This window comes from Chiloscyllium punctatum, chromosome 1 (assembly GCF_047496795.1).
Source record: "Chiloscyllium punctatum isolate Juve2018m chromosome 1, sChiPun1.3, whole genome shotgun sequence".
In the NCBI taxonomy this organism is placed as follows: domain Eukaryota; kingdom Metazoa; phylum Chordata; class Chondrichthyes; order Orectolobiformes; family Hemiscylliidae; genus Chiloscyllium; species Chiloscyllium punctatum.
Genome location: NC_092739.1, coordinates 159,332,788 through 159,357,882, shown reverse-complemented (window position 1 = coordinate 159,357,882; position 25,095 = coordinate 159,332,788). Strand labels below are relative to the sequence as shown.

At 43.2% G+C, this 25,095-nt stretch overlaps 1 protein-coding gene across 3 annotated transcripts in view; it reads right to left on the bottom strand.

Annotated features, from left to right (window-relative positions):
* Window positions 1-19,736, bottom strand: part of aup1 (AUP1 lipid droplet regulating VLDL assembly factor) — a 54,953-nt gene extending 35,217 nt beyond the window's left edge. For 2 of the 3 annotated variants that reach the window (XM_072577572.1, XM_072577581.1), the window contains exons 1-4: window positions 19,482-19,736; window positions 17,940-18,077; window positions 10,284-10,434; window positions 2,770-2,957 (exon numbers count right to left, since the gene is read on the bottom strand). In XM_072577572.1, coding sequence (XP_072433673.1) covers window positions 2,770-2,957; window positions 10,284-10,434; window positions 17,940-18,077; window positions 19,482-19,522 — 518 coding nt within the window. In that variant the 5' untranslated portion in view covers window positions 19,523-19,736. Of the gene's footprint in view, window positions 1-2,769; window positions 2,958-10,283; window positions 10,435-13,374; window positions 13,510-17,939; window positions 18,078-19,481 lie in introns of those variants that run through there. The other variant, XM_072577589.1, reaches the window with a different exon arrangement.
* Window positions 19,737-25,095: the final 5,359 nt, after the last annotated feature.

Genomic DNA, 25,095 nt, shown 5'->3' with positions numbered 1-25,095 from the left:
GATGTTCACACGCCATAAGTTGTGGGAGAAGGAAAAACCATTCTGCCCAAAGTCCACTTGCTTACAGACACTATGGCTGTCTTGAGCCAAAGAGGGCCTACCCATAATGCCACTGCTATCTCAGCTTGGCCACACTCAGGTACAGACAGCAAAAGAGCCTTACCTAAGCCCTTGCTGACTGAAGGAACATGTTATCTAGATGACCTGCTCATGAGATTCACTGCCTCACAATGGCATTGCAGCTCCTGCAGCCGAAAGGGCGCTCCCTGTCTCCCCAGGAAGCCAGTCACTCCACAATGCCCATGCTGACTCAATGGCACCAGGAGACTTGAGATGAATGCACACAGCCCTATGAAATCATAGCAGCCAGAATGCTGAATATTAGCACCTATTTCCGTAGATTAACTGACCTACTGTCGTTATTGTTAATTGACCAATACTGCCGGACTAGCAACATTGTTCCTATCAAATGTGATTGAAACGGTATTGTCTTTTAATTAACATCGTTATCTTGTAACCCTATAAGAACTGACTGTACTTGGGGCTCAGGGAAGAGGGCTTTTGACTCAGCTATGCAGAGTGTCTGTTTTGCATATGTGCGGTCAATTTGCTTTCCCATGATATCGTGAAATAAACCAGTATTTGTCAATTTCACAAGATTCATGTATATGCCTTATTTATAAGTGGACTATTCTCCAACATAGGTAAACGACACTGCTGTTACAGAAGGAATTCCAGGATTTCTACCCAGTGACTGATATGGAATGATGGCATATTTCATATAAGGCTGGTGAATGGCTTGAAAAGATCTTGCGGATGGTTACGCTCCCATGTATCTATTGCCCTTGTCCTTTGAGATGAAAGTGGTCATGGGTTTGGAAGGTGTTGAGTAGCTATCTTATAGGTGGTGCACACGGCTACTGCTGCTGAGTTGCGGTGGTGGAGGGGCTGGATATTTGTGAATGAGGTACCTATCAAGCAGGCTGCTTTGCCCTGGATAGTGTCAAGCTTGTTTGGATGAGTGATGTTCCAACAACACTCAACAAGTGGGAAGTATTCCATCACTCATCTGATTTCTGCCTTGTAGATGGTGGACAAGCTTTGGAGAGTCAGGAGTGAATTGATGCTGCAGGATTCCTAGCCTCTGACCTTGCTTGTAGTCATTTGTATTTATGACTAGTCGAGTTCAGTTCATGGTCAATGGTAATCCTAAGACTTTGACAGTCTGGGATAAGTGATGGTAATGCCATTGAATGTCAAGGGACGATGGTTACATAGTCTCTTATTGCAATTGGTTTTTGCTTGGCATTTGTGTGGAGAGTGTATTACTTGCCATTTTTCAGCCCAAACCCCACATCTGACCTTACATTGATGTAAGGTAATTGATGAAGCAGTTGAAGATAGTTGGATCTAGTTCACTATCCTGAGGAACTCCTGCAGAGATGTCCTTGACTTCTTTGACTGATAGCATAACTATCTTTCTTTCTGCCAGATTGGCCCAGTATTGGAATCCTATCTTTGAGGCATGATCCCTGCCCTGAAAAACCCTTTTCCTCCTGTGGCGATACAATGGCTTTAAGAGGTGTATTGTATCCTTTTTTTAAAATGAAGAAACATTGAGACAGAGGTGCTGAGCAGGTAAAATAAACAGCTTTTGAGACCTTGGTTTTTTTTTTAAACGTTGGAACAATAGAAGCAGCCTGAATGGGTGGGGTTAGGCTTCCACAGAACCAGGATTTTTAGTTCAGTAGCAATTACTGCCTGGGGTCCCGAAGCTGAACGTGGAAGTTGCTTTTCCTCTCTCTGTTACAGCTAAAAGGTGGGGGGGGGTCTCTTCCTGCTGCCAGAATCACATGCGAGACAATCTATTTTACTGAATTTCCCTCCGCAAGGGTGTGTTTCTGGGAAGTCACTATACTGGAACAGTTACTGTTTAGTAGTTAAATAATCTATTATTCTGTTAAGTTTTCCAATAGAGTTAAGTTGTTCCTACTTCTTTTTACTTTTGTTATATTTTAACTACAGTGTATGAATAAATATTTTGCTTCAAGTCTAGTAGTTTGATCAGTCAAATTGCATCCGGAACATAACACCTGGCACCTGCCTTTAAAATAAGAAAAAGTCAGAGTTTAGGCTAACTCCTTGACATGTTTCGAGGTGGTTTGGTCCAATCCATAACATTCCCAAAATAGGTCTTTCATCCAGTCACTCTCACAGTCCCAGCATCACAGTAATTTTCAAACATCAAAATGGAGTTAAAAACGAAAAAACATTCAGGAAGCACTCTCTTCACAAACAAAAACATAAATAAAAGTAAAACACTTTGGATGGTGAAGATATGAAATAAAAACAAAGTGCTAGAGAAACTCAGCAAGTCTGGCAGCATCTGTGGAGAGAGAAACAGTTAAAGATTCAAGTCCAATGACTGACGTATCTTTGGCACACTGACCCCCAGGTTTACTCTCAGGATGACTTCGGAGCATTTTATATGACAACCTTAATTTCTACCTGAAAGTTAAAGGCCGTTCCAAAACATAACAATTGTAAAAATGCTGTTCCTTGGGAAACCTACTGCGTGGAAATTGACTGTCGCCTTCTCTTTGAATAGTCATAAGTCAAAAACAAAAAAAGTTCCTTACTGGTTGCAAAGTGCTCTGGGATGTGCAGAGATTATGAAAGGTGCTATATAAATGGAAGTTCTCTCTATTTTCCAAAATGAACTACACCCCATGCCCCCACATTCTAAATATAATGATTTACGACCTGTACCTGAATTTCAGAAGTCCAACCTTTCCATTGGTAGTTTCATCTTCTGGAAACAGCAGCAAACCACGTGCGCTGTCCAGAGAGCTGTAATGACTGAGTGCCTCAGCCAAGCGGGTCCGGTTGTCCAACCATCCCAGCTCCAGGTATCCACGGGCCCAGCTCACAAAGCCAGAATGTCCCTCTAGCAAGGGCTGAAGACAAACAAAATTATCTCACTTGGAATATTAAACAAAGGGTTTCTTATACCTACAACATAAAGCAGCTAAGGGTTAATACTTGAGATGTCAATTGAAAAACCAGAAAGTAAACCACAGACCGCCCTTTTCCCAAATGCTGACTCAACTAATTTTCTTGCAAGATGCTGTTTTGCTCATTATTTATTGCTCTGAAACTGCTGGGATACAGTACTATAAGCACCTGGCTATTGTGTTTTCAGGCACAATACAAGATGTGCTTTAGGTACTATATAAAGGATGCTGTTTTTCTTTTCAATTTTTAAAAGGTATGTTTTGGGGAGTAATGCGATTATACTACAAAGTGTCTACTAAGTGCTTAAAAATCTTTGAATGTGTGTTACAAGGAAGTAGTTTTGTTTATTCTATTTTATCATTTCCTTTGTTAATAAACTTCTGTCACATTGTTGAAACAAAAGCTGCAACACTGCAAGCTTGTTTCAGTGAAAGACCAGGTTGCACTCTAGGATCTGACTTGTTTGGTTTTAACATCAGCTGGGATCATAACAATGGGGAACAAGTAATCAATGGGGTTGGAGTTTGGTGATGTGAATGTTTGAATAATCCAAGAAAAGTCTAGAAAGGGATGCCTGGATTTTGTCCAACCAACCTGTGACCACTGGTGTGTATCACTCATCTCTGGATAATCTCTCAAACCACTGGGAAAGGCGGTGCAGCCTTAAACATGTTGTGGTACAAAACAAGTGATGGCAAGAGAAAGTATGGATACTCTGTAACCATATTTGGTTGTTAGAAGGGAAAAGCACAAATCTGCAGTTACCACTGAACCACATTCCTTTTTTAAAGTGCAAGGAAGATACTATGATAAGACTACACCATCGCCCACTAGCCTCTTGATGTGATATCTTATGAATCAAAATTGGGGCAAGTGGTGTTGGATAGGATATGTCACTCATGAACCCCGAGCCAATGTTCGAGAGAAATTGGTTCAAATCACATCAAATAGTGAAATGTGAATTCAATAATATCTAAAGTAGAAAGCTGGCGTAATTGCAGGTACATAACTAGAACTGATTGTCAAGAAGATCCATCTGGTTCACTAAGTTCCTTTAGGGAAAGGAATCTTTCATTCTTTCCTAGTCTGGCCTACATAAGATTCCAGGTCAACAGCAATGTGTAGGACGTCTCAGAGTCATAGAGCACAGAAGAGGCCCTTTGGCCCACTGAATCTCCACTGATCTATCTACATTAATCCCACTTTCTAGGTGTTGGCCCATAGCCTTGAATGTAATGACAATTCAAGTCCTTGTCTTTTTAAAGTTTTGAGCCAAGACTGTTCGTTGGGTGCTTGAGCTAAATTGGGGAAGGCTTATGACAACAGTATTAGACAAGTACTGCAGAAATTAGACTTGGTACAGCTGTTTCAGGGTAAATCCGCATCTGACATGTCAGAGCCTTTTACAAGACAACTGATCAGAGTTCAGGACCAGAAAGATTAGGATGGCAAGAGTTGGGAACCCTAGATGACAAGAGATATTGACAGTTAAGAGAAAAAGGAAAAAAAAAGCATATATATGGTTTAGAAAGCTGAAATCTGACAAGCTGTTGAGGAATCTGAAAGGAAGCTGTAAAGAATTTAAAGAAGGGATTTGGAGGACTAAAACTGATCACATTAAATTTTCTAGCAAATGGAATTAAGGAGAATCTCAAGATATTTTACATGTATATTAGAAGGAAGAGGATCGTTAGGGAAAGGAGGGGTGCGGGGTGAGGGTTGAGGGGGTAGGAGAGTTTAAAAGAGATGTGAGAGGCATATTTTTCACGCTAAGTGTGGTGAGTGCCTGGAACATGCTGCCACAAGTGCTGGTGGAAGCAGACACATAGCAAGAAACACTATGTTGAAGACAAGCCTGGACAAATACATGAATAGGAAGGGAATAGAAGGATATGGATCCTGTAAGTGAAGGCAGTTTTAATGTGGAAGGGCAAAATGCATCAGCACAGACTTGGAGAGCCGAAGGGCCTGTTCCTGTTCTATACTGTTCTTATTTGTTCCTTGGTGGAATTTATGCAGAGTCAGATGAAGTGGGCGAGATCTTCAATGATAATCTGAATCAGTATTCACCAAGGAGAAAGGCAGTGATGATGGCACGATTAGGAATATATATATTTTGTCATGTTTAAAAAAACTCACTGGGACAAATAGAAACCACAAAAGACTATTGCTTTGGTGAATCTGGCCACCATCAATTATAGAAACAATGTGGTAAGGAGAATGAGAAAGAGCAGGAGCAGTGAGATGTGGTGAGTTGTACTGGACAAGATGTGAGATTTTTGTTCAGGCATATTTGTTGCTGGTACCAGGAACGAAATTAGAGGGGCAAGGAACAGCAGACAAGATGACCCGACATTTGGGTAGGTAGGAAAAAAGTCAATTGTTTAAGGAAGTTGTCTAAGAGTACGAGACCTTGATCAAATGGGCCAATGGGTGGCAGATAAAGTTCAATTTAGATGAATGTGAGGTACGGAATTTCGGTAAAGCAAGCCAGGACAGGATGTACAGAAGACCCTCAATTATCCGAATACCAATTATCCGAAAAGCGGATTATCCAAAAGAGACCTCAAGGTCCCGATAGAAATATTACAACAAAGACGTGTTCCCAGCAGTGATGTTTACAGTGATTAAACAGGCACCGTCTCCAAATGACTGACCTCCTAACCTCTTTCTCCCCCCACACACTTTCCCTGGAGTTCTACAGAGGGGTGTACCCTAAACACCCCTTTCCCAGATAATATCTCCAACAATGTCCTGTACAGAACAAATGTGGAACCTGTCAAAAAGTTGCAGTAAAAAATTGTGGCTGTGGCTATATGCGTGCGCGTGCAGTATTTGGAGACTTATTCAACAAAGGCAGCTGCAACAGCAGTAGTAGTCGTGTTGGGGGTTGGACAGAGTTGGGGACGGGGTCGGACAGGTTTGGGAGGCAGGGGGCGGTGTTGGATGGGATTGGGGGGTGGTGTTGGACAGGGTTGGGGGCTTGTGGGGGAGGTGTTGGACGGGGTTGGGGGGTGGGAACAGGCGGGGGACGGTGTTTGACGGGATTTGGGTGCGGAGGACGTTGTTGGACAGGGTGTGGGGTGGGGGGGGGGGGGGGGGGGGGGGGGGGGGTTGCGGGGTGTCACATGCTGTGTGCTGCCGCTAGTCTCCTGAACAGGGAGCAGACTTTAAATCGAGCCCCAGAGGAAAGGCATTTAATCGATTAACCGAATAAATTGATTATCTGAACGAAATAGTGCCCGCCCATCTCATTCGGATAATCGAGGTTCCCCTGTAAACATTTAAAGGTAAGGTCCTGGGGGAGTGTTGCCGAACAAAGAGACTCTGGAGTGCAGATTCATAGTTCCTTGAAAATGGAGTCACAGGTAGACAGGGTAGGAAAGGTGGTTTTTGGTATGCTTCCCTTTCTTGGTCAGTGCATTCAGTACAGGCGTTGAGAGGTCATGTTGTGGCTGTACAGGATATTGGTGAGATCATTTTTAAATTGACCCGTTCAATTCTGGTTTCCCAGGTATAGGAAAGATGTTGTGAAACTTGAAAGGGGTTTAGACCAGATGTTGCCAGGGATGTTGCCAGGGTTTGGGCAATGGGGAAAGGCAAAACATGCCAAGGCTATTGTCCCTGGAGCTTCAGAGGCTGAGGGGTGACCTTGTAAAAGTTTATAAAATCATAAGGGGCATGGATAAGGCAATTCCAAATATTTACAGCACTTTTGGATGTAGGTTTGCTCGCTGAGCTGCAAGATTCATTTCCAGACGTTTCATTACCCTAATAGGTAACATCTTCAGTGGACCTCAGGCGAAGCAATGCTGAAAATTCCTGCTTTCTATTTATATGTTTGGATTTCTTTGGGTTTGTGATGTCATTTCCTGTGATGTTATTTCCTGTGGTGAAGTCACTTCCTGTTCCTTTTCTCAGGGGGTGGTAGATAGGGTCTAACTCGATGTATTTGTTGATAAGAGTTCCGGTTGGAATGCCATGCTTCCAGGAATTCTTGTGCGTGTCTTTGTTTGGCTTGTCCTAGGATGGATGTGTAGCCCACAAATACAGTAAAACAGCAGCTAATGAACTTGAAAGACCGTATACAGACAATGAGCAAAACTAATGTCATTTACAAAATACCGTGCAAGGACTGTAACAAACACTACATTGGACAAACAGGCAAAATAAAAACTAGCCACCAGGATACATGAACACCACCTTGCCACAAAAAGACATGACCCTCTCTTACTAGTATCCTCACATACGGATGAGGAAGGACACCATTTCGACTGGATCAACACATCCATCCTAAGACAAGCCAAACAAAGACACACACGAGAATTCCTATAAGCATGGCATTCCAACCGGAACTCTATCAACAAACACAGAGTTAGACCCCCATCTACCACCCCCTGAGAAAAGGAACAGGAAGTTACTTCACCACAGGAAATGACATCACCAACCCAAAGAAACCCAAACATATAAATAGAAAGCAGGAATTTTCATCATTGCTTTGTCTCAGGCCCACTGAAGATGTTACCTAGTAGGGTAATGAAACATCTGGAAATGAACCTTGCAGATCAGCGAGCAAACCTACATCCAAAACTTCAACATGAGCTACAAATCTTCTCAAAACTCATTTACAGCAGTCTTAAAAAATATCTCCTCACCCTAGTCCAGACAATACCATATCCTGACACAATGGGGGCCTAAATCTAAACTTACAAGAGAGAAAACATCCTTTCAGCTCGTCAAAAATACTTAGAATTTTGTATATTTTAATATGATCACCCTTGCTCATATTTGACTATTTTCACTCTTGGAAAAAGACCGCATCTCCATCCATGCATCCTATTTAATATACTTCTATCACCCTTCAGGCTCCAATACAGTCTTTTCTCCAGAGTAGGGAAGTCCAAAACTAAAAGATGCAATGGGAAAAATGTAGAAATTACTCAAGGGGCAACTTTTTCACACAGAGGGCAGTGCGCGTATGGAACAAGCTGGCAGAGGAGTGGTGAGGCTGATACGATTACAACATTTAAAAGACGTCTGGATGGGTATATGAATAGGAAGGGTTCAGAGAGATATGGGACTAGAGAACTTTAGGATATCTAGTTAGCATAGCCAAGTTGGGCCTAATTTCATGCTGCAAGGGAGAGGCAGAGGCAGACAGAGAGGTATAAACAGAGAGGGAGAGGCAGACGGAGAGGTATAAACAGAGAGGGAGAGGGAGAGGGAGAGGTATAAACAGAGAGGGAGAGGGAGAGGGAGAGGTATAAACAGAGAGAGAGGGAGAGGGAGAGGTATAAACAGAGGGAGAGGTATAAACAGAGGGAGAGGTATAAACAGAGGGAGAGGGAGAGGGAGAGGGAGAGGGAGAGGGAGAGGGAGAGGGAGAGGGAGAGGGAGAGGGAGAGGGAGAGGGAGAGGGAGAGGGAGAGGGAGAGGGAGAGAGAGACAGACAGACCAGAATTATATACAGTATTCTAACAGTGGTCTCACCAATGTCCTGTAAAGCCAAATCTTGACATCCCAACTCCAGTACCAAATGTTCTCGCCAAGGACCAAATGCTTCATCCCTTTCTAACTGTGACTCCACTTTCAAGGTGGAGTCCCGAGGTTTCATTCGGCAACATGGCACAGGGACCTATCATTAACAGTATAAGTCCGGCCCTGGTGTACCTTACCAAAATGCAATAGCTCGTATTTATTTAAATTAAATGCTAGCTGCTACTATTTGATCGGATTAGTGGGTTTGCAGGTGAGACAAAAAATTGGTGAAGTTGTGGATAGTGAGGGAGGTTGTCAAAGGATATAGCAGGATACAGACCAATTGGAAAGTTGGGCAGAGAAATGGCAGACAAAGTTTAATCTGGACTAGTGTAAGGTAATGCATTTTGGGAGGTCAAATGCAAGAGGAAAGTATAAAGTAGATAGCAGGATCCTTTGGAACATTGATATACAGAGAAATCTTGGGGTGCAAGTCCATGGATCCCGGAATGTGGCAACACAAGTAGGCAAGGTGATAAAGAAGGTATGCTTGCCTTCATTGATTGGGCACTGAATGTAAACATTGGCAAGTCACGTTTCAGCTGTGTAAAACTTTAGTTAGGCTGCATTTGGAGTACTGTGTGCAGTTCCAGTCACCACAGTACAGGAAAGATGTGGCGACTTTGGAGAGGATGCAAAACAGGCTTATGAGAATGTTGCCTGCATTGCAGTGCATCAGTTACAAGAAGAGATTGTACAAACTTGGACTGTTTTCGTGACAGCATCAGAGGTTGAATGATGACCTTGATAGAAGTATATTAAATTAGAGGCATGGATAGGGATGGGGTCTTTTACCAGAGGTGGACATGTCAAATACTAGTTGGTGACCATATTAAAACATACAAAATTCTAACCATTCTTGACAAGCTGAAAGATTGTTTCCTCTTTGGTAAGTTTAGAATTAGGGCCCAATCACATCAGGATATTGTATTGTCTGGACTAGGGTGAGGGGATATTTCTTCACTTAAGAGTGCTGTAAATAGTTAGAATTGCGTACTGCTGTGGATAATCAGTGGATGCGTTTATACAGATCAGAGATTGAAAGATGTTTTTGGACAATGGGAGAATCAAGGAACATGGGCATAGTATGGAAAGGTGTACCCTAAGTAGAAGAGTGAAATAATTCGAGTGAAAAGTGCATTAGTTTCAAAGGTCTGAAAGGCTTACTTTTGCTCCTATTTCTGATCTTCAGAAATGCATTGTTATAACCTCAGATTCAAAGCAACATTCTGACCAATCACATCAAAAACTGGGCAAAATTTGTCTTCAGCCAACTTGTCATAAAGTTACAAAGGAAATTAATCAACAAAGCCAAAAGACTCAACTGGAAGACTTCAAATTCCAGTGCAGGCAAAATATAAACTAAGAGACTTATGCATTAAGGAATGAAGGCTGAGATGAGGGTACGGTTGAGTGGGGATTATTTTCACCAAAAGGAAAATGTGGAACAGACAAATTGAATAAGGCCAGTGAAACAAACAGAATAATTCACTTCAACAAATGAGCCACTTCTGTAGGGGTGAGACAACAAATGACCGAAAGATTTTTTTTTAAAAACTCGTCCTTTCCTGCTCCTGAAGATCATTTTTTGTGATTTGGAAACAAGAACAGCAAGTTCACAGACTGGTAGAATCAGCTTTTTGTTCGGTGCAAACATCCAGCATTTAGCAAGGGTTGTGCAAGTACAAATAAATACATATACAAGCTTGCTTAATAATACTTGAGCTTACCGTATAACAGGCTGTGAGGAAGTTCAATATGTTGTGGTCAAACTGAGTGATGTGGTTGGAAATGTAAATTTTAATATTTTTATTTCGGTGCCTTGAGCCACGTTGTAAAACAATTACACCCAGAATCGTGCACATTGCCCGCACAATAACCCTGCATGGTAAGAAAAAGGCTGAAGTCATAAATGTCACCTCAAATGTAAATAACAAACAATTTTTAGAGTTTCTTCCTATCAGGGAGCCTGCTACAAAACTGGACACTAGGTCGACAAACCGCTCAGCCATTAGCCATTCAGAAGTTAAACATTCTTTCCTGGCCTTGTCTTTCTCTCTACTAAATACAAGATTGAAAGTGAAAACGCAAATTTTAAAAAATTACATTTGCCCAGCACCTTTCATAGTGTCTCAAAACTGCTTTACAATCACGAAATACTTCATACAAGTTAGTGTCATAACATAAGAAACGTTGGCAAGCAATTTGTTCACAGCAAGCTTCCACAAAACAGTAATAATTTTTTTGATTTTTGTTCAGGCCAGGACATCAAGAAGCACTACTGTGTTCTTTGAAATAATGCCAGGTATGCTTTACCCAAGAATATGGGCAAGTTCAATAGCCCATCTGAAAGACTATCACTCTGACAGTGTTGCATTCTATCGATATTTCACTCGGATTAGTGGTTCACAAGGCCATGAATCAATGCATCACATCAGAGTATTTTAATAGACATTCAGCCCTTTTCACATAGTCACCTTTCAGCACTTTCATAAATTGAAAATAAACTTGTCGTTTATCAGAGAATTATTTTTTGATGAAGAGAAGAGGCTCACAATTGCAAGGTTGGAGACTGTAATTGAGAAGATCAAGAAACAGTGGTTAGATAATACCTTGCTTCATAACCTGCATCTGGCAGGAGAAACGAGGGGGGGAAAGAAAGGAGTGTGAGGTGTTTGGTAAAGGTAAATTTTGTCTGGAGGCAGTGCTGAGTCCTTGTGACAATGCAAACTTGCACAATACCAAACACGTGAATTTCAAATGTTAAAAATCTTAACGGCACAATATCAGTTCAGATTGTAACAAATAGCATCAGTAACCAACAGCAGAGTACAATTGTGGCTTTTTTGCTTTCTTCAGAGACTCGAAAACAAACCACAGACAAGTAATATGCACATACAAGTAGGAACACAATCATTTACTAAGTTCAGTGAACCTAGTCAAAGGTGAGCAAGAACCAAGCATGACTTGTCGGTGTTTCAGACAACCTACACCGACATTTTATTACATACCTCTGGAACAGCTGGGACTTGAACACTGACCCTCTGGTTCAGAGTTAGTGACACAACCACTGCACCACAAGAACGTAAGCATTATATGTACGATCATAGTCCGTAGAGTTTACTCAAGTTTAGTTACAAAGTTGCAGCAAGATTCCCACCAGCATAAATACTGTCAGTTTCAGCCTGGCTTACACAGTCATGTGGAATCAATAAGAAGATATTCAGCTCCTAGCAGCACACCCAGTCCTCACATCAATGAAAATTGCACACCAAAAGTAGGTAGAGAATTCCGAGATGCTGTTTAGTCATAGACATTAACTTTAACAGAAAACACCTGCCCATGACATATTTCATGTGGAGAGTTATTTAACAGATTCCACAAAAATGCCATTCAACAAACACTTTGCAGACCTTCCTGTTCTGCAAAATTTAAATTAATTAGCTTCACCTTAACGCTTTTTTCATCCAGTAGCTGCTCGTAGCATGCTGACTGTTCAACGTGACTGTAAAGATCCTTAGACAGCATCTTCCAAACCCATGACCATTTTCTACCTAGAAGGACAAGGGCAGCAGGTAATTGGGAACACCACCACCTGCAAATCCCCCTCCAAGCCACTCACCACCCTGACTTGGAAATATACCGCGGTTCCTTCACAGTTGTTGCGTCAAAATCCTGGAATTCCCTCACTACTGGCATTGTGGGTCAACCCACAGCAAGTGGACTGCAGCGATTCAAGGCGGCAGCTCACCCCCACCATCTTAAGGGCAAATAGGGATGGACTATCAATGCTGGCTGCCAGCGATGCCCAAGGCCCACAAATGAATAAAAAAAAGAACAATGACATGCACAATTAAACACATCAACCTCACCTGTTCACCACTTAGGACATGACTGGATATCATTTTCCGTTTCAGCTTGTTTTATTTCTATGAAACTGGATTGGCTATTACAATCATCCCATCTGACCATACTAACAGGTCAGAATTACAGAAATCCCACACACTGCACAAAGTTTCTGCAAATTCCATGATGCCATCCTTCATCAATTGAGGTATATCTCATTTTTACAGATAACAAATAAAGTGTTTCACCAGCCACAATACATACGGCAAAGTCAAAGGATGACAATATTGTAGTGTCAAGGGTGGGTTGCCTTTTGGATGAGATATTATACCAATGATTTGGAGCTGCCGGTATTGGACTGGGGTGAACAAAGTTAAAAATCACACAACACCAAATTATTGTCCAACAGGTTTGTTTGGAAGCACTAGCTTTCGGGGTGATGCTCCTTCGTCCTTGACAAACCACCTGATGAAGGAGCGGCGCTTCGAAAGCTAGTGCTTCCAAATAAACCTGTTGGACTATAGCCTGGTGTTGCGTGATTTTTAATATTATACTGAGGATGACATCCAAGATTTCATGGCACTATTTTGCAAAGGAAAGAGATCAGCAGGTGACCTGCCTAATATTTATCCTTCAAACAAGGCCTAAAAAACTTTTACTTAGTCACTGTTTAAAGGAGTTTGATGTGTGTCAGTTTATTGTCACATTTCCTACATGATTGGGAAACACTTTGGGTGGCCCATGGTCTAGGCGGATGCTACTGAAATACAAGTTATTTCTTTTTATTCATCTCATTGTGACGGTAAAATCTTGCTTAGTATCAAATGATTGTTGCATGCGCTAACATTGCAAAAGAGGCTCTTCAAAAGGTAACTTGTTTTTGGAAAGCACACTGGGACATCCGAAGGAAGTGGAAGTTACTATGATAAAAAGGATTTGATTACAGCTTCTCTAACATGCTTTAAAAATACATACCAGCATATATCTGGTAGATTCAAAGCTGCCATCAGTCTCCACGTGAACTATGCCTGGAAGCTTCATGCCTCTACGGTATAAACTTATAAACCAAGGACAGAAAAAGCTGAAAATACAAGGCAGACCCATCGGCACCTGAAGACAAAAGACAGGTCAAGGTTTCAGGAGGTCACTAGTTGTCTGAACCTAAAACATTAAGCTGCTGTTTCCTTCATTAAACAAGGACAGCACTGAGCATAGGTCTAAGGGAGACAATGGGTGGCAAAGACACAATGCACCATTTACCCCCACACCAACCCCAAGAACTTAGACAGCTTTCTCTAGCACTTCTGCTCTTCTGTCAGGTTTCCAATGTTTGCCTTGATTTTTCCATACTTGGTCCCCTAATTTCATAGACCGGTGCAAAGAATAAAAATGGATAAGATTTTGAGAATGCCACAGAATCCCCACTGTGTTGACACAGGCTATTCGGCCCATCAAGTTCACACAAGCCCTGACAAAAAGCATCCCACCCAGATTCACCCCTCTACCCCACCCCTGCATTTCCCGTGGCTAATCCACCCAGCCCACACATTCCTGAACACAATGGGCAATTTGGCATTGCCAATCCACCTAACCTGCACATCTTTGGACTGTGAGAGGAAACCCATGCAGGCACGGGGAGAACTCCACACAGTCGCCGAAGGCTGGAATTGAACCCAGGTCCCTGGCACTGTGAGACAGTACACGTAGTTGGCCTGATCACATCAATACAGAGATTAATGGTTGCGAGAAACAACTCTGACAGTCAAACACTGACAATTTTCTCACGACTTCAGCTGTCACATATTTCCAACGATTCCTGTCATCATTATCTTGTCTCTGAATTGTATAATGGAGTTTGTCAGGATAGTACAGCTGCTACTTAAGGCAGACGTCCATATTTTCAAGGAAGACAACGTATTCCTGCAGCATCTTTCATGACTTTCTGAATTTGAAATGAGATCACTTTGATAATTTACAAATGAGATGTAAGTTATAAGAAGCTCCACAAACTCTAATACAACAATACTGTAAGCAACTGACTTTTAGTGATAGTCAGAAGCCATATTGGATGTGAAATATCAACTGCGTCTCTCCACAGATGGCCTGCTGAGTTTCTTCAATCCTTTCTGTGCTTATTTCATTTTGCTGTGATTTTTAGTGATGGTTGAGGAATAAATATTGGTCAGGACACCAGAGAAAAATCTATTGCCTTTCTTTAAAACAGTGCCTTGGGATCATATGCATTCAGCTGAGGGCAGACAAGGTTTCGCATCTCCTATAGAAAGACAGCATCTCTGACAGTGCAGCCCCACCTTATTAAGACCATAAGACATAGGAGTGGAAAGGCCATTCGGCCCATCGTGTCCACTCCGCCATTCAATTATGGCTGAAGGGCATTTCAACTCCACTTACCCGCATTCTCCCAGTAGCCCTTAATTCCTCGTGACATCAAGAATTTATCAATCTCTGCCTCAAAGACATTTAGCGTCCCAGCCTCCACTGCACTCTGCGGTAATGAATTCCACAGGCCCACCACTGTCTGGCTGAAGAAATGTCTCCGCATTTCTGTTTGAATTTACCCCCCTCTAATTCTAAGGCTGTGTCCACGGGTCCTAGTCTCCTCGCCTAATGGAAACAATTTCCTAGCGACCACCCTTTTCAAGCCATGTATTATCTTGTAAGTTTCTATTAGATCTCCCCTTAATCTTCTAAACTCCAATGAATACAATCCCAGGACCCTCAGCCGTTCCTCGTATGTTATTACTGCACTGCAAGGTATAGCTACAGTTAGCTATATTAAAACAAAGAATCAGCATAATGTTTTCTATTATTTTAATAAACATTCTCCATTTTTACAATTTCATACATCAAAGCTTGTCCATCATCCATAAGGCACAAGTCAAGGCTGTGATGGAATACTTCCCATTTGCCTGAGTGCAGCTCCAACAACAGTCAAGAAGCTTGGCACCATCCATGACAAAGCAGCCCACTTTATTGGCACCACATGCTCAAACAAACAAACAGTCACTTCCTCCACCCCAACACTCAGTAGTTTCAGTCTGCGTCATAGAAAAGATATATTGCAGAAAGTCACCAGGGTTCCTTAGAGAACAGCTTCCAAACCCATGACCTCTATCATCTTGAATGACAAGGGCAGCAGATACATGGGAAATATACCACCTGCTTGCTCACCTCCAAACCATTCACCATCCTGACTTGGAAATACAACATTCATGTCCCATAAATTAATTTTAATAGTCCTCAATTTTTTGTCCCATTTGTAAATTGAAAATAAATTGGACATTTACTGAAACAGAGATGGTATTCTGAAATGAAAAGACTCTCAGTGCAGGACATTGCTCCTGTCATTATTTAACTTTGTCAATTAATTTTAATGGTGTTTTAATGTGTACCCACACTTGAAGAAGAACCGCTTAAGGACACTATCAGTCAGGATACCAGGAAGGACACGTTCCCCTCCAAGTTACTCAACATCCTGAATAAGAAACATGTTGCTGTTCCTTCATTGTTGCTAGGTTAAGATCCTGAAACCCCCTCCCCAGCAGTGTTGTGGGTTTACCTACACCAAACAGACTGCAGTGGGTCAAGGAGACAGGTAAAAACAATGACTACAGATGCTGGAAACCAGATTCTGGATTAGTGGTGCTGGAAGAGCACAGCAGTTCAGGCAGCATCCAAGGAGCAGGAAAATCGACGTTTCGGGCAAAAGCCCTTCATCAGGAATAAAGGCAGAGAGCCTGAAGGGTGGAGAGATAAGCTAGAGGAGGGTGGTGGTGGGGAGAAAGTAGCATAGAGTACAATAGGTGAGTGGGGAAGGGGATGAAGGTGATAGGTCAGGGAGGAGGGTGGAGTGGATAGGTGGAAAAGAAGAAAGGCAGGTAGGACAAGTCATGGGGACAGTGCTGAGCTGGAAGTTTGGAACTAGGGTGAGGTGAGGGAAGGGGAAATGAGGAAACTGTTGAAGTCCACATTGATGCCCTGGGGTTGAAGTGTTCTGAGGCGGAAGATGAGGTGTTCTTCCTCCAGGCATCTGGTGGCGAGGAAGCGGCGGTGAAGGAGGCCCAGGACCTCCATGTCCTCGGCAGAGTGGGAAGGGGAGTTGAAATGTTGGGCCACAGGGCGGTGTGGTTGATTGGCGTGGGTGTCAAGGAGACAGCTCACTACCACTGTCTAGGATAACTAGGGCTGAGCAATAAATGCCAATGATGCCCACATTCCATAAATGAACTGGAATTTTAAAAACTCAGCTGCTGTTGAAATTGTGCCTAGGACCCTTCACAACTATCTAAAAATGCAGAATGGGCTTTACTTAATGCGAGAAGCACAATTAAACATAAGACTGCAAAATGGTGTATGAACCCTCAAGGAATCAGATAAAACTGCTTTGAGCTTTCACCATTTATAGCATTGTTTGACATGTGAAGTTCAAATCCAATGCAGTTCTTGCGATCTGCTGACACAAACAAGATTTCTACTAGCACACGTGTTCTTTATTCTTGAATTATGGATGCCCATCCTGAGTGACGCTTAAGGTGGTGAAGAACTGCTATTTTGCTCCAATGTTCCTCCAGCACCCATACACATACTGCTGGAATGTAAAGAATAAAAGCTGGAGTGTGCGATCATTAAGCCTGCTTCTCTCTTCAATAGAATCTTGCTGAGTTTCTACACCAACTCGTTTACTATATCCTGGACTCCCATTATTTTAGACTTGAACATCTTCAATCACATAGCAACTACATCTCTATGAGGAAGAGAAGTGCAAAAGTTTACAATCCAGTGAATAAGAAAAGGCACTCATCTTCATCTTAAATGGGTGCCCCTTTATTCTAGGCTCTGGATTAGTGATGCTGGAAGAGCACAGCAGTTCAGGCAGCATCCAAGTAGCTTCGAAATCGACGTTTCAGGCAAAAGCCCTTCATTATTCTAGGCTGTTCATCCTAACCAGCCTCTTAAACAAACACTATCAGATTTAAGAATTTTATACATCTTAACGAGACCACTTCTTGTGTCTTTTTGAAACCCAGAATGCTGCCTTTACACATATTGGCATGGATCAGACTAAAATAAGTAGACAATACGTGCACAACATGGAAGGCAATCAGGTAAAGTCAATACCTCAAAGAAAACTGTTGCCTTTCTCTGGAGACACTCAAAACTCAGGTACATTTCAAGAAAAGCGAGTTAAATACATATTTGAGAAATGTCCAGAATGATTAGATTAGATAATGTAAGGTAGGAGGTGGTTGCATGGCTAGATAAGCTGATAATCTGGTTCTGCAATGCACATTCCATGTAACATCTCCACTCTGTACTATCATCAGATATTTCTACCTTTTAAATTAAATCTATTCTCTTTTCACTTTTTATCTTTCCCACCCAATCCTGGACAATCATCACTTAATGTCGAACTGTTAAAAAGTAAAGAAAAAATTTTAAAACCCTCAAAGCCCCATCTTATTCGTTTCAAATTTCAGTTTAGAATAATTGAGGGAAAGGGAGGGGTGAGAAAAGCCTACCTTCTCAAAAGGCCATCTGGAAGAACACTGCTGACTAAAAACACATGAAGCCCAATAAATATCCTGAGAAACATTAAGCAGATGCCAAAAGGAGTATAGAGCACAAGAAGGGCAAGGATGAAGCCATCTGTCGGTAACCTGCAAATGGAAAAGAAACAAGACACTCAGGAACATTGCATAAAATCTTCCAGGAAAGAAAGAAGGTGGTGACATTACTGGCAAATTAGTCTTGGAAGCCGAACGCCAGGAGAAGTTCCATCTCTACTACCAAGTACAAAATCCCGAGTTTGGGTTTTCCAGTGAACTAGTGGGTGCCAAATTAAATTCCATGTCTGGCCATGCATTTACTTCATTGTTACACTTATCCTACAGTCATTCCAGTGTGATTACATTCCTGGGTAAAGACAGATTAAGATGTGAAAATGGGAAATTGTGATTCAGACTTTCATGAACCAAGTATTTCATTGCCCAGAGGTGAAATAGTCAGGGGGTAAGGTCAAAAAGAGCTCAGCAGAAATTCGGTTGAATGTGAAAACACACAGCAGGGAGAAAGAACATGCCCTGGAACTAAAGTAAGTTAAAGTGCATCAACATAAATTGGTACCAAGGTAGCATTTGGTCATATAGCTGGTCGGGATGGACGAGTTGGACCAAAGGGTCTGTTTCCCTCCTGTACATCTCTCTGTCTCTAGAATAAGAATCTGTGTGGACCCTGTGGCCAGTCAGAAGATCAAAGTGAACAGTTGAAAGGTTTGCATGGACACTTTGAAGATTAGTGTGGTCAGCGCAGCTGGTTTGAGTATCAGTGTGATCATGTTATGGGTCATTGAGATTAGAGTGAGGTTCAGTCTACTCGGTTTGAGGGTCAGTGAGGCCAGCTGGAAGGTCGGTGCGGCCAGCTGGAAGGTCGGTGCGGCCAGCTGGAAGGTCGGTGCGGTCAGTTGGAAGGTCGGTGCGGTCAGTTGGAAGGTCGGTGCGGTCAGTTGGAAGGTCGGTGCGGTCAGTTGGAAGGTCGGTGTGGTCAGTTGGAAGGTCGGTGTGGTCAGTTGGAAGGTCGGTGCGGCCAGCTGGAAGGTCGGTGTGGTCAGTTGGAAGGTCAGTGTGGTCAGTTAGAAGGTCAGTGTGGTCAGCTGGAAGGTCAGTGTGGCCAGCTGGAAGGTCAGTGTGGCCAGCTGGAAGGTCAGTGTGGTCAGCTGGAAGATCAGTGTGGTCAGTTGGAAGGTCAGTGTGGTCAGTTGGAAGGTCAGTGTGGTCAGTTGGAAGGTCAGTGTGGTCAGCTGGAAGATCAGTGTGGTCAGTTGGAAGGTCAGTGTGGTCAGTTGGAAGGTCAGTGTGGCCAGCTGGAAGGTCAGTGTGGTCAGTTGGAAGGTCGGTGTGGTCAGTTGGAAGGTCAGTGTGGTCAGTTGGAAGGTCAGTGTGGTCAGCTGGAAGGTCAGTGTGGTCAGTTGGAAGGTCAGTGTGGTCAGCTGGAAGATCAGTGTGGTCAGTTGGAAGGTCAGTGTGGTCAGCTGGAAGGTCGATGTTATCCTGAGTATCTCTCACCTTTTGAATTCCAGCAGTTGCTGCACCTTCGGCCTCTCCATTGCTCTGTGACTTCAGCCCAGGCCCCGATCCCAGCTTCTCCTACTCCCTGTCCCCCAAAAGAGCTGGAAACACTGCCAGTGCGTGTCCGTCCTCTCAGAGGCCGCACCGTCCGCTCTCCGCCACCATCTCTCCTTCTGTCTCGGTCTGGCTCCAGACCTCAGCACATCGCCGCCATGTTAACAAAACTGACCGTGGCGTAACGGCATTGGGTCGGCAACACGCAGGCGCGGGTCTGCGCACAACCTGCTGGGAGATGTAGTCCACCGTCGTTATCATCTCGCGGCTGCGTCTCCACCAGATAACTACAACTCCCAGCATGCATGCGGTGCGACCTGCCTGCACATTCACACAGGTTGCGTTCAGTGGGCATGCGCTCCACAACTACTCTTTTTCACATGCCACAACTTTTGCTTCTGAAAGAGTCAAGGGGATGGAAATAGACCTTTTGATCCAAGTTGCCCATGCCAACCAGACATCCCAATCTGACCTGGAGCCATTTGCCAGCACCTGGCCCATATCCCTCTCGACCCTTCCCATTCATATACCCATCCAAATGCCTCTTAAATGTTGCAATTGTACCAGCCTCCACCACTTCCTCTGGCAGCTCATTCCATACACGCACCACATTCTGCGTAAAAACGTTGCCCACTTAGGTCCTTTTCAAATCTTTTCCCCTCACACCTTAAACCTATGTCCTGTAGTTTTGGCATCTCCTTCTCTGGGAAAATGAGCTTGACTATTCACTCTGTCCATGCTCCTCATGATTTGTTAACCTCTGTAAGGTTATACTTCAGCCTGCGACCTTCCAGGGAATGAAACCCCAGCCAGTTCAGAATCTCGGTATAATTCAAATTCTCCAGTCCTGGCAACATCCTCGTAACTCTTTTCTTTCCCTCTGATTCTCCTCCAAAAACTTACCCACTACTGACATAAGGCTCACTGGTCTAGTTTCTTGGCTTTTCTTTGCAGCCTTACATAAACAATGGCACCACATTAGCCAACCTTCATTCTTCTGGCAAATTACCTCTGGCCGTTGATAATATGATAATCTCAACAAAGGCAATATCTTCCCGAGCTTAGAGACAAAGTGTCCTACAGCACAGAAACAGACCCTTCAGCCCAACTCCATGCTGTTCAAGCTTCCCAAACTAATCTAGTACCACTTGCTAGATTTGGCTCATAACCCTCTAAACATTTCCTATTCGTGTATCCATCCAAATGTCTTTTAAATGTTGTAACTATACCTGTATTTATCAATTCCTCTGGCAGTTCATTCTACATACAACTACCCTCAGGTCCCTTTTAAATCTTTCTCCTCTAACCTTAAAAAATATTCCCCCTCAGGGAGTTTTGAATTCACCTAATCTAGGGAAAAGACCTTGCTATTCACCTCACAATTTTATAAACTTCTATAAGGTCACCCCTTAACTCTTACACTCCAATGAGAAAAGGCCCAGCCTATCCAGCATCTCCTTATTATTCAAACCTTCCAGTCCTGGCAACATCTGGGTCAGACATCCATAATTATGAAGTGCTTCAAAAGGTTAGTCATGGCTCATATCAACTCTAGCCTCCCAGTCCTCTTCGATCTCATATAATTTGCCTGCCAGCGCAACAGATCCAGGGTTATCTGCTAGCCATATACTCATCACTGGAACATCAGGATAATAAGGATACCTGTCAGGCTTCTACTTAATGACTACAGCTCCATCTTCAACACTATAATCCCAATCAAACTCATCTCCAAACTCCAAAACTTGGATCTCTACTCCATCCTCTGCAACTTCCTGACATACAGACTGCAATCACTGAAGATAGGCAACAACACCTCCTCCACAACAATCCTCAACACCAGCACTCTGCAAGGAGGCATAGTTGAGGTAAAAACAATGACTGCAGATGCTGGAAATCAGATTCTGGATTAGTGGTGCTGGAAGAGCACAGCACTTCAGGCAGCATCCAAGTAGCTTCGAAATCGACATTTCGGGCAAAAGCCCTTCATCAGGAATAAAGGCAGTGAGCCTGAAGCGTCCTCTAGCTTATTTCTTCACGCTTCAGGCTCACTGCCTTTATTCCTGATGAAGGGCTTTTGCCCGAAACGTTGATTTCGAAGCTACTTGGATGCTGCCTGAACTGCTGTGCTCTTCCAGCACCACTAATCCAGAAGGAGGCACACTCAGCCCACTCAGTACTCCCTGTACTGTCATGACTGTTTGGCAAAATTTCATCCAAACTCTATCTACATGTTCGCTGACAACACCATTGGTGCAGGCCAGATACGAAACAATGAAGAGTCAGAATACAGAAAGAGATAGAGTGCTTGATGACTTGGTGTAAAGATAGTGATCTCTCCTTCAACGTCAGCAAAGCTAAAGAGCGGATCATTGACTTCATGAAGCAAGGAGGAAGACACAACCCTATCTACGTCAATGGAGCTGAGGTGGAGATGGTTGACGAATGATGATCACCAACAATCCGTTCTGGTCCACCTACGTTGATGCAATGGTCAAGAAGGCATAATAACACCTCTTCTTCCTAAGGAAATTCAGCATATTCATATGAATTCTAACCAACTGTTGTAGATGCACCATGGAAAACACTCTGTCTTGATGCAACATGACTTGATATGGCAACTGCTCTGTCCAGGATCTTAAGAAACCACAAAGAGTTGTGAACACAGCCCAGTCCATCATGCAAGCTGACCTTCCATACATTGACTCCACCCACACTTCTCACTGCCTCAGAAAGGCAGGCAACATCATCAAAGACTGGATTAGTGGTGCTGGAAGAGCACAGCAGTTCAGGCAGCATCCAACGAGCAGCGAAATCAACGTTTCGGGCAAAAGCCCTTCTGTGGTGGGGGGGGGGGGGGGGGGGGTGATGAGTGTCTGTGAGAGAGTGTGTTATGTATGTAAAAGGGTATAAGTCTGTGAGAGGATGCATGTGTGCATGTGTGAGTGTGGGAGTGTATGTGTCGGCATATGAGAGAGGGTCTGTGTGAGTGTATGGGTCTGTAGGAAGTGTGTGTGTGCCTGTAAGAGAGAGTGTGTGCGTGCGTGTATAGTTCAATGGGGTCACCTGTGTTGTGACATGTACCCAAGGTCCTAGTTGAAGCCATCCCCATGGGTGTCGAACTTGCCTATCAGCCTCTGCTCGGCCACTTCGGGGCAGGCAACAACGAAAACTGCCTAAAGAAGAACAGGGGACCCATGCGGACGTTTTTTTGGGCTCTGCTGATGCCTCAGCCAAATATATGTACAAGATTGAAAAATGCACAGGCCTGTATATGACAAGGATAAATTCGAATCTGTGTTTGTAAATGTGGACATATGTATGGCATGATCAAATGTACAGACCATCAAATCATTTTATGAATAAAGTATATTTTTGAAATAAAAAAAAAACAACGAAAAGTGGCTGAGCAGAGGCTGATAGCCAAGTTCAGTACCCATAGGGAGGGCCTCAACCGGGACCTTGGGTTCATATCACATTACAGGTGACCCCATTGCACAATACACACACACACTCTCCTTCAGACCCATAGACTCACACAGATCCTCTCTCATATGCTGACATATACACTCCCACACGCACTCTCATCACAACCCCCCCAACACACACACACACACACACACACATATATATAAGTTTGTGGGGTGAATTTGTACTTGCAGAATTACATTTTACTTTGCTCAAAAACTACATGAATCCATGTAAGATTCTGTAAATCCATTTTCTTAGATTAGAATCAGTCTGAACATTGTGGCACAGACAGTCTCACACAGGGCAGCTCACACCTTAATGCATTATCTGGGCCGACATGACACCAATTGTTAAAGTTCACTTGAGAATGTAACTTTTAAATGTTCTGCAATTTACATATGAAAGAAGTGAAACCAACATGTTCATTCTAAAAGATGAGATTTAACAAATAATCCAGGTCTTTTTCAATATATAATTTCAGTTACATTGCACTGTAAACTTTTGCTATAAATTCTGTGTCTTATGATCTTATACTCCACAACCACTCAAAAGGAGCAGCGCTCCGAAAGCTACTGCTTCCAAATACATCTGGATTAGATTAGATTAGATTACTTACAGTGTGGAAACAGGCCCTTTGGCCCAACAAGTCCACACCGCCCCGCCGAAGCGTAACCCACCCATACCCCTACATCTACCCCTTACCTAACACTACGGGCAATTTAGCATGACCAATTCACCTGACCTGCACATCTTTGGAGTGTGGGAGGAAACCGGATCACCCGGAGGAAACCCACGCAGACACGGGGAGAACGTGCAAACTCCACACAGTCAGTCGCCTGAGGCAGGAATTGAACCCGGATCTCTGGCGCTGTGAGGCAGCAGTGCTAACCACTGTGCCACCGTGCCGCCCATAATCAATGCATTTCCCACATCTACTCTACTTCACCTACACATCCCTAGGCAATTTAGCATGGCCAATCCACCTAACCAAACTGTGGGAGGAAACCTACCCAGACACAGGGCGGATGTGCCACCTCCAAACAGACAGGTGCCCAAGGGTGGAATTGAACCCAGGTCCCTAGCTTTGTGAGACGGCAGTGCTAACCACTGAGCCACAGTGCTACCTGTTGGACTATAACCTGGTATTGTGTGATTTTTAACTTTGACCTTTATATGTTATGATCTGCACGATAAACAAACTTTTAATTGTACCTGGGTACATGTGAAAATAATAAATCAAAGCAAATCAAATCAAACAACCTGGTAAATCTTTTGTGAATCCACTCCAATTTAATAATATCCTTCCTATAGCAGGGCGACCAGAACTGTACACAGTAATCCAAAGTGGCCTCATCAACATCCTGTACAATCTCAACATGACATCCCAACTCCTATACTCAACGGTTTGAGCATTGTAGGTGAGTGTGCTAAATGCTGTCTTAACCACCCCGTCTACCTGTGATGCAAAGAACCATGTACCTGAACACTAGGTCTCTCTGTTCGACAATACTACCCAGGCCTCTTCCATTAAATGTATAAATCCTGCCCTTATTTGTTTTACCAAAATGCAATACCTCACATTTATCCAAATTAAACTCTATCTGCCACTCCTCAGTCCAATAGCCCAATTGTTCAAAATCTCTTTGTAATCTAAGACAACCTTCTTCACTGTCGACTACACCACCAATTTTGGTGTCAGCCGCAAAATTACTAACCGTGCCTCCTGAAGTCACATCCAAATCATTTATGTAAATGACAAACAAAAGTAAATGCAGTGCTGATTCCTGTGGAACACTTTTGGTCACAGGTCTCCAGTCCAAAAAACAGTCCAAACCACAAATCTCTGTTTTCTACCATAACGTGGAGGAGCCGGTATTGGACTGGGGTGGACAAAGGAAAAAATTCACACACATCATTTCAGTTGCATGATATTGTAATATTTTGCTATAAATTCTGTGTCTTATGGTCCTGTACCACGCTACCTGATGAAGGAGCAGTGCTCTGAAAGCTGTGCTTCTAACTAAACCTGTTGGTCTATAACCTGGTGTGTGATTTTCAACTTCTACCATAAAGCCAATTTTATATCGAA